The 10,902-nt window shown below is 31.6% G+C and overlaps 1 protein-coding gene across 1 annotated transcript; it reads left to right on the forward strand.

The window, feature by feature from the left end:
* The first annotated feature begins 778 nt into the window (after positions 1-778).
* On the forward strand, positions 779-4,991 carry LOC107839066. The gene is made up of 3 exons (XM_016682415.2): positions 779-1,759; positions 3,215-3,745; positions 4,754-4,991. The coding sequence occupies exons 1-3, from the start codon at positions 965-967 to the stop codon at positions 4,865-4,867; spliced, it is 1,440 nt and encodes a 479-aa protein (XP_016537901.1). The 5' UTR covers positions 779-964; the 3' UTR covers positions 4,868-4,991.
* The last annotated feature ends 5,911 nt before the right edge of the window (positions 4,992-10,902 follow it).

Raw genomic sequence — 10,902 nt, forward strand, 5'->3', positions numbered from 1 at the left:
AAAAAAAAAAAATACTCTATAATACTTTTTAAAACTAATAATTCAAGTTTGATATCTTTTTAAAAAGTGGTTACTTGAGTATATTATTTTCACTTTATAGTCATTTCCTAATTTGAGTCATTTTGACCCATATAGTTTAGATACAATCCATATACAATAATGATACAGTTTTCAACTCGGATCATTAGACCTTTTTAAAAATATTTCAGGTTTTTTTTGCAATAAATTTTTTAACTGAAAAAATATGTATATATATTTTTAGAAATAATAATTGAATATAATTATATAAAAACGATATAATTGTTATATAGAATATGTATCTATATAAAATATATGTATCAAATATGTATATGTATAAAATATATATAAAATATATATAAAAAGTGTATAAAAATTATATAATGATTGTATAAAATGTGTAAAAAAAAAGGTACAATTATTGTATAAATTGTGTATTAAAACTATATAATATTCGTATGGAATATTTATATGTATAAGATATATATAAAAACTGTATAGAAGGTGTGTCGAAACAGTATAGACCAGGTCAGCAAATTGAAACGACTAGAAAGTAGAATTTAAATTCAATGATCATTTTCGTAAAAATACTTAATTTGAATTATCTTTTCTGTCCTTTCCCTTTGAAAAAATCTACTCAATACGTACAAATCTTAATCTAAAACTCAGAAACACAAAAATAATTAAAATCCCAAATTCATAAACCTCAAATATTAGAATTTCTAGCTTCAACCTGAGTACTATATATATTGATGCAACTGAGTCTTCTAGGCGCCCCCCAAAAAAAGTTTCTATTTCCTAACTCTACTTTGGGAGTAGATTGCGGGGTCTAAAATAGTAGAACTCTCATTCTTCAAAATCTCCCCAACTTTTTATCATTCATACACCATATAATATCAAATAACACTAAATCCCTTCATCCCCCCCACACACACAAAAAAAAAAGATGCAATTTTTTAAAGTAAACAGCAAAACCTCATCTTGTCAAGGCATCAAAAGTCTTATTTTAATCTCTTGTTTTGTTTGCGCAATCTACTTTCTATATCCATTTATTCTTGTCCCAAATTCCAATTTTCTTGATCATAACTCAACTATATCGCATGACCAATATGATTTATCATCATCAATTACTCTTCAAAACGTTGTTTTTGGAATTGCGTCTAATTCCAAATCATGGCCTAAGAGAAAAGAATATGTCAAACTTTGGTGGAAGCCAAATGAAATGAGAGGTTGTGTGTTTCTTGAAAAGAAATTACCAGATAGTACTACTTCAACAAATGATTCAATTATTCTTCCTCCAATTTGTATTTCAAAGGACATTTCAAGATTTCCATATACAAATAGAGGTGGTAGTCCATCAGCAATTAGAGTGGCACGTGTCGTGTCTGAGATAGTCGCACTTAATCTTAATCATTCAAATGTCAAGTGGTTTGTTTTTGGAGATGATGATACAATTTTTTTCGAAGAAAATTTGGTGAAGACATTGTCTAAATATGACAATGGACTTTGGTATTATATTGGATCAAATTCAGAAAGTTTTATACAAAACAAATTTTTCTCATTTGAAATGGCTTTTGGTGGTGCTGGTTTTGCTATAAGTTATCCATTGGCTAAAGTTTTGGCTAGAGTATTGGATTCATGTATAGAGAGATATCCACATCTTTATGGAAGTGATGGTAGAATTCATGCTTGTTTAACTGAGCTTGGTGTTACATTATCACATGAACCAGGCTTCCATCAGGTACCATTTTCATTTAGCTTTATTTTTTTTTTTAATAATTGTAGTATTCGGGCCAACTTTTACACACCTCGACTAAGTCCATGAGATACTTGCCACCTCCTAACAACAAATACCAGCTAACTCTGTCCAGTGAGGCGGCTAAAACATATGAGAAGAATCTCTCTCTTTTTCTCCCCTTCTTTTGTTTGGGTTTTAGAGGTGAAGGGGAATCGGAGCAACCATGAAGTTGTTTCTGTGTAGCTTATAGATCACTAATTTGACACGTGAAATTAGTCATCCTATATCATGCCCCTTGAGTTGAGTTTCTTCCAAGGCCTCACTGAATCCGGAATGCTTGGAGTATTGGACTAGTTTTTCTTTTTTCATTTTGGTTTTAGAATTATTTCACAGTTTAGTCAATTTAATCACTCAATTTCAAATATTAATTTTTTGCCAAATTAAAGTAATTTAACTTTATTTACTGTAACAATAAAGTTACAATTATCTTATGCATTAAAGTAACTGAACTATGAATGAATTGTTTCGTAAAAATACAAATGACTCGTCCAATTTCTAGCACAGAAAATAAAGAAATTAACATCTAAAAGAGACCCCCACCCCATCCCAAAAAAGTATAAATACCATAATATCAACCCTTTCTCTCTTCTATTTTTTAATTATTTTACTCTCTCCCTATTAATTAATATACATAACATAACCGACATATATATAGCATTCTGTATATATGTTGGGATTTTTGTAATATGTTTAAGGAGTTGAGATTTTTTGTAATATTAGAAAATAAGTTATGTATTTGTGTAATTTTTAGAAAAAATTAGTACTCCCTCCGTCTCAAATTGAGATGATAAATTAATTAAGAAAAATAATTAATAACATACTTAATTTATCATAATACATGTTTACATTTTAATTTGAAGAAAAAATAATTAATTCAAAGGGTAAAACATGAAAAAAAAATTGTCTCTTCTTTATTAATGAAAAAAGATAAGTAGAATGAGAAATTAAATTAAAAAATTTGGAATGAATAATTTGAGATAGAGGGAGTATCTCATGTAGTTTGTATTTTCTGTGCAATCGGCAATTCATACGTAATTTAGTTAATGCGCTATTTGACTTTATTATACTAGTGAGTTGAGCTTCATTAATTTAGTGTGACTAAAAATAGTTTTCTGACGTTATTATTAAAATATTAGATGAATATACTAGACGAACTTGTTATATCCCGAGGAATATACTTAACTTACGAAATAATCTTATGCACTTAACCGATGAGATATTTTTAAGGATAGTGTCATAGACATGCCTCAACCTATAAGAGTTTTCGTGATCTTTCAATATTTTTTCAACAAAGTATACGTGGAATTAACCTTTGGTTTTAGTCTATTATAAATTTCGAACGTTGTGGCTAAGCTGATTTTTTAATTTGTTTTGTTTATGTGACATTTGATTGACTAGATGGATGTTAATGGAAATGCATTTGGATTATTAGCTGCACATCCGATTAGACCTTTGGTATCTCTACATCACATGGAGAAAATTGATCCAATTTTCCCTTACATGTCAAGAATGAAGGCCCTGCAACATTTGTACCATGCTGCGACATTTGATCCACACAGAATTTTGCAGCAAACAGTATGCTATGATAGTAGATTTTCGTGGACAATTTCAGTGTCATGGGGCTATGTTGTACAAATTTTTGAGCACAATGTACAAATGCCTGATGCGCAACGCGTGCAGGAGAGTTACTTGCCCTGGAAAAAGAATGCTTACGGTACACTTTATGAGTTCAATAATAGGAAATTTGAGTCTGATCCATGTAGAAGGCAGGTTGTTTATTTCTTGGATGAAGTGTCTATGGGAATTGATGGGATCAAGACCATTTACAAGAAGAAAACATCAGAAAATTGCATATTGAGCAAGAATTCACCAAGAAAATTAGAAGAAATCAGAGTGTTCTCTCACAAATTAGAGCTTGACAAAAAGCAGGTAATTCATACTTTTATTTTTCATTTGTTTAAAGTAGAACGTGTCTTTTATTTGCAATAAGTCATTAATTTCAACATTCACGTTTTATCCTTAATGACACACATGTATAACAATAACATGACTTGTTTTAAAAAAATAAGGTTTAAAAGGGTGATTTGGTATGAAATATACACCATAGTTTTAGACTGCAAGACTCAAAAGTCCTTTTTTTGGTTTTCGATTCATGTCTGATATTCGCATTGGAGTCCGGCTAATTTGGATTTGTATTGAGTAGGTCCCCCACTCAGAAGGTAGCGCTCTCTACTAATAAATTTTTCATACCTAATGCTCGAACTTGAGACCTCTGAATAAGAGAAGAACAACTCCATCAGTGGCGGAGTCAGACTTTTAGTTAAGGGTGTTCATATTTTCCATTGGGCAAAGAATTGTTTAAAAAAAAAAAGAAAATAAAGCACTGCTCCACTTGTCAAGGTTTGAATCCGGGTTGTTGATGTGGAAATGCACACTCTTGACCACTGGACTATACTTTTCTAGCTTGTCAAGTGTATGCAACAACATGTATGTAACCACAAATATCTATATTTAATCTATTTACTTGAAAATATTTTCCGACGAAGGATGTTCATCTGACCACCCTTCATCGGCTGTGACTCTGCCACTGAATTTCATTCGCTACATCACATCCTTTGGTGGTTATTTTTACATTTTTTTGTTCAATCAAATTGAGACGATGAAAAGGAAGAGTATCTTTCACTAGGTTATAAATTAATTTAAGCCTATGTATTCTTGCCCTATAATCAGTTTAAACAAGAAAGTCTGGGAAGGGGATTAAAGAAACTAAGAATATCACACCTGTGACGTAGAGAAAATTTTGAACCACCTTTTGTTAATATATTAGTAGTCTCTCTTATGTCTAATATATAGAATTTTTTTTTCTTAGCTTTGCCCTGCCTATAATTATGACTTATATTTTAAAATTATTTAAACTTTTTTTAATTTCATATGCAGTTACTAGCACCAAGAAGGCATTGCTGTGACATATTACCTTCTACATCTGATAAAGTGATGGAAATAGGGATAAGGCAATGCAGAGAAGATGAACTTATTTACATGCACAAGTAGATATTTTGTGTGAAAGTTTTGAGCAGAAAAATTCAATTTATTTACTAGTGACAATATTTAGCTGCAAAAGATACAGAGCGAATTCAGAGTCAGATAATTAAATAAACAGGAAATCACAGTTTTTACATTTTAGAAATGTTATTGTACATGTATTTACTCTGTTTAGATATATACTTTACTAAAGCAATTTAGAGAGCTACTGATAAAGAAATGAACATTGGACTTAATTCAACTTCATGAGATGAGGATTGTCTAAGACTACATAAGGAGATCAAGGACCACTCCAACCCCTCCCCCGTCCGCTTAGGGTTGGACATCTGAAGCTTGGACAATATAAGACGGGGGGTCCAACATTGGAAACAATGCATTGGGTGGGCCTGATTTTGATACCATGATAAAGAAATGGACCTTGGGTTAACTCAACCTCAAAAGCTAGTTTATGAGGGGAGGATTACCCAAGACCATATAAGAAAATCAAGGATCCTTTAACCTACCGATGTGGGACTCTAACACTCCGCACGCCCAGGATTGGACATCTGGAGCGTAGATAATATAAGACGAGGGCCCCAACATCGGAAACAATGAATTGGGTGGGCCTAACTTTGATACCATGATAAAGAAATGAACCTTGGGCCTAACTCAACCTCAAAAGCTAGCTCATGAGGTGAGGATTGTCCAAGATCATATAAGGAGACTAGGGACCGTTTAATCCATCGATGTAGGACTCCAATACCCCGCACGCTCAGGGCTGGACATCTGGAGCGTGGACAATATAAGACGGGGAGCCCAACATCGGAAACAATGAACTGGGTGGGCCTGACTCTGATATCATGATAAAGAAATGAACCTTGGGCCTAACTCAACCTCAAAAGCTAGTTCATGAGGAGAGGATTGTCCAAGATCATATAAGGAAATCAAGGACCCTTTAACCTACCGATATGGGACTTCAACACCTCTTGCACGCCCAGGGTTGGACATCTGGAGCGCCTAACTCAATCTCAAAAGCCAGCTCATGAGGTGAGGATTGCCCAAGACTATATAAAGAGACCAAGGACCCTTTAACCCACCGATGTAGGATTCCAACATTTGTTTTCGATGTTGGGCCCCCCATCTTATATTGTCCACGCTTCAGATGTCTAGCCCTGGGCGTGCGGGGGGTGTTGGAGTCCTACATCGGTGGGTTAAAGGGTCCTCGATCTCCTTATATGGTCTTGGACAATTCTCACCTCATGAGCTAGCTTTTGAGGTTGAGTTAGGCCCAAGGTCCATTTCTTTATCATGATATCAGTCAGGCCCACCCAGTTCGTTGTTTTCGATGTTGGGCCCCCGTCTTATATTGTCCACTCTTCAGATGTCCAGCCCTGGGCGTGCGGGGGTGGGGGGGGTGTCGGAGTTCTACATCGGTGGGTTAAAGGGTCCTTGGTCTCCTTATATGGTCTTGGACAATTCTCACCTCATGAGTTAGCTTTTGAGGTTGAGTTAGGCCCAAGGTCCATTTCTTTATCAGCTACTATGGAGACCTAAGTTGCTCTGACTTTTCAAAAATGTCATTAGGTATGTGTCGGATCCTTTAAAGATAGTTTATTTTCGAAGAATCCGGCAAGGGTGCGGCAACAATTTTAAAGAGTCCGAGCAACTTAGATGAAGACTTGGTATTGATTAGCTGTGAGCCTTGTAACTTTTTTAGTATAAATAATTTTCACATCATTTAAACATGATACACTTATTCTAAAAGTGGGCATTTACTAACGTGATTCATATTACTGATTGATGAATCTGTTTGAAAATGGAGCTCCTTTATCGCGGAATTAATCCGATGTAGGAATCAAACTTCTTGTTTACATCGGCCAATCTGCCAATCGCGTCTTGAATTAGTCGTACTCATTATTGAAAATTGTTAGTAATAATCTTTTAAGCTCTCTAATCATTTAAACTATTAGAGTTTAGAATAAATATAATACTACTTATTAAACTTCCCCGTATAGTATGTGTTTCACGGTTCAAACTCATGACGCGTTTTGTTCGCTTAAGCCCAACAAATTTCATAGATATGTCTCTAGGGTAACACCAATCAAGCTCAACAATATGTCTATCGTGTAAACTTCTGTCTTATTTTATAAATTTTTTCATTATCATTCCTCATTTCAATATGAAATTTGCCTCATATCAGATATACCTCGTCTTCAAAATCTTATCAATCCTTCTCTTAATATGTACTCATCGGCCCGCCCTCCGTAATCAGCGTCATGTTAGCCATAATTTGACTATTTATGCACAATGTACTGCCTTGGTGTTTGGCGACCTAATTAGCTAATGTGTCCATAATCTATTAGCACTAAGTATCAAAATTTTCTTGAAAATTGTAGTCAACTTTCACATCATTTTTATTGACTCAAATTAACCACTTGTTGTCCTCTGATTCAATCCTTCAATAAAGAAAAGACTTCCACATATAATAAAGTAATAATTGCTAGTTCTCCTCATCTCCCTTTTTTTTTTTCTAATTCGTGCCTAGTAATTTAACAACATGTGGATGTGATAACTGAGCTTTCAAGAGAAAATATGTTAAAATATTTCATGCTTTAATTTGTTTCATTGGGAGAAAATTGCGGGTCAAAAAGCTGATAAAGTTAAAAGGTTTAGACCTATTGTTGTTTTCATAATAATATTAAGGCGTTTCAATTTGAATATATATTTAAATATTAAAATGTGAATACATATTTAAATATTAAAATGCACATTTAAATTTAAATGTTTCAATTAAAATGCACATCTAAATATTAAGATGTATTAAAATTTAAATATTGATTAATTAAAATTATCTTTTAATTAATTAGTTTAATGACAAAAGTTATACTCCAAGATATATACTACTTTCGTAATTTTAAACAACATAAGCTTTGATACCAAAATATAGGGGGTGCGGATAACTTGGGTACCTTAAATAGATCCATTAGCAATTGTAGGGGGGGGGGGGGGGGGGGGGCGGATAACTTGGGTAACTTAAATAGATCTATTATTGGTGCGTGGATATTTTTTAACTTCTCTAAACATTTTTATTTTTAGTTTATTTATTTTAATTTTATTAATGTTCATATCTTGGGGGTAATTAGATGGTATTTGATTAAATGCTTTACTGTAATATTCTTTAGTTTTTTCTCTTAGTCTTTTTAATACTTGTATATTATTTTGGAGGTATTCTAAATATTCTATATCTTTTGTTCTAAAATATGCAATTAAATTCTCTTTCATAAGTATTTCTGTTAATCTTATTTCTTCCATATCTTGTCTCCAATATTTTAAATACTCATATTCTATCATTTTATCCTAAAGTAGTTGTAATACTGCAACTTTTTTTGTAATAATTTATTCTGATTGTACTATATCTGATATTAAATTCTAGGTTATCTATTTCGTTAATTATCCTGTCTTTTTCGTCTATGAATAATTTCATGTCTAAATCATATCCTAATCTGTCTTTTAATTCTAGTTGTTTTATGATTTTATTTATTCAAATTAATCTTTCTTTTAATTGTTCTCTTCCTTTTCTAAGCTGGTTTCTATAATTAATTTCTTCGTATAGCCAACTTTGTTTTTCTCTAACTCTTTGAATATATCATTTTTAATCTGTATTATATCCATCTGAATAATAATTGTCTGGATTATTTCTACCATAGAAATCTATATTTTCTAATTCATCTTCTATCCAATTGGTACTTAGTAACTCATCTTCATAATCAAATATTTTTTCCATATTATTTTCTTTATGTCTTCTAAGTCTTTTATGATATATAAAACTAGTATCTTCATCAGATATATATCTTGTCATATTATCCATATTAGGCTTAGGTTTCTACGAATAACTTGGATATCTTGGAATTGAATTCTTGTAATTAATTGCTTTATTATAGTATTTATTAGTTGTTTGTTTTAATCTTAATAATTCCTCTATATTTTCATTAAGGAATTCTATATATTTTATATCTTTAGTTCTCATATATTCTTCTAAATTTGTTTTCATTAGTTTTTCTATTAATTGTATATTTTTCATATCCATTTTCTAATTTTCTAAATATACGTAATTTATCATGGTTGATGTGTAGGTTTAGTATGTAAGAGTAGGTAGGTAGGTGTGGTATGTAATTTATTCTAGTCATAAAATATTTATCAAATATTTTTTCCAATGTGATTTTTCTTTTATCTACAATTTCTATATCCTTAAGTATATACAAAACAAGTATTTTGAATTTATCTACCATTTCGTCAGATAAATAAGTATTCATTTTTCATATGATGTTTTTTCAAAATATTTTCTTCAATCATACACACAACAAAATATGATCATTTTAGATTACTATATACTAGATTATGCTTAAATAACATGTTCTTCGGTCACTATTAGCATGGTAATCTGGATACTTTTCCCTTAAACAGCGCCTCTACTCTAGCTACTCCCCTATCACGGCTTTCTTGCTCACCAGTTTTACCTTTAGGATGACATAGTTCTTAGGAATTTTTCTCCCTTTTCCTCTTTGCTAATAAACTTCTTAACACGCTATTCTTCGAATAATTCTACTATAAAGTAACTAACATGAACTTATTTTATCATATCATGATTGTCAGGAATTTATGAATTTAGCTATTCATAATCATAAATATAAATACCTGTTCTGGTAAATCTGATAATTCTAGATTTTCCATAGCTGTCTGATTCATAGCTTTTCCTTGGAAATATACCTGTTTTTTATTAATAATTCAAAAGTTTTTTGTGTACAAGAGAGGGTTTTGCTTCAACTCATGAAGGCTTATCTCTAACTGAGCAAAATTTATATTTATAATCCTAAGAATGCACGTAAACTATTAACACACTTTACACGTTTCCTAATGTATATCTCCTATTTTTGCCAGAAAGATAAGAATTAATAATGCTATACATGAAAAGTCAAAAAGCTTATGCCTAAAAAGTTAAAGCTATTAATGGCTATTACTAAAAAGTCTTCCTAACTATACAATAATTCACATGTAGCTTTCTAGCTTTTATTATCTTTGTTTTTTTATCTCTTCCATTATTGCTCCATTGTTATCTTCTTTTCATCTTCTCCTTGTTGTATCTGCTGTTTTTTTTTTATCTTTTTGCTATTGTAGCATCACATCTAGAATAAAGTTGTGTCTACCACTACATCTGCTGCATATGTGGTCATCGTATCTTTGGCCAACCTGTTTACAGAATTAATCCATAGCTTCTTCTGAAATAATTCCTTTGATAAAAGATCTTGTGACTAGTAACTCTTCTGGTTTTAGAATCGTTATGATCCATTTTCTTATCTCTTCTCTGTCATTTTCTTTAATATTTTTACAAGCAGAGTAAACCAATAATTGATTTCTGTTATAGTAAATCCAAATTGGGTTTTGATTTATATAATTATTTGCTAACTCAGTCAATATACTGGTAAGTCCAATAACTCTTTTGTTTCGGTATAAGTCCGGTATCTGATTTTTGGTTATCTCTTCTTGTTTGCATATTTCTTCAGGGATAATATAGTCTCGTGTCATTCCTATCTTGACAACAGTAATTGTCTATTTTATTTCATCAAACAATATTTCTGCTGGTGCTGAGTAGAAACGGACATAGAATAACTGTCCCTTCGTAATCCTTGTATAATCCATAAATTTTTTGTGAATATCCGGAATTCTTGTTAAATCTTCTCCAGTAATTGTGTAAACTGTAGATAATAGTCCATAATAGTAACATGAAGAAATTAAGTTTGCACTGGTGCCAGGCAAAGCAATAAGTTTGTTATAGTTCTGACATTTTTGTGTAATGTGTCCTTGGTTTTGTTTTGCTAAATCTTTACTCTGGATAGGTTTTGTATTTAACAATTTTTGTAAGGTATAAATATTATCAATATATGTATGAGTGATATGGTTATAAGTCTGCTTTTGTTGATTGAGTGATTCAAAATATGTGTGTATCTGGGGATGTATAGATGACTCTGATTTTTGTATATTTGGTGTATATGGTTTTGAGAATATCT

The sequence above is a fragment of the Capsicum annuum genome, chromosome 9, assembly GCF_002878395.1.
Source record: "Capsicum annuum cultivar UCD-10X-F1 chromosome 9, UCD10Xv1.1, whole genome shotgun sequence".
Taxonomy (NCBI): Eukaryota; Viridiplantae; Streptophyta; class Magnoliopsida; order Solanales; family Solanaceae; genus Capsicum; species Capsicum annuum.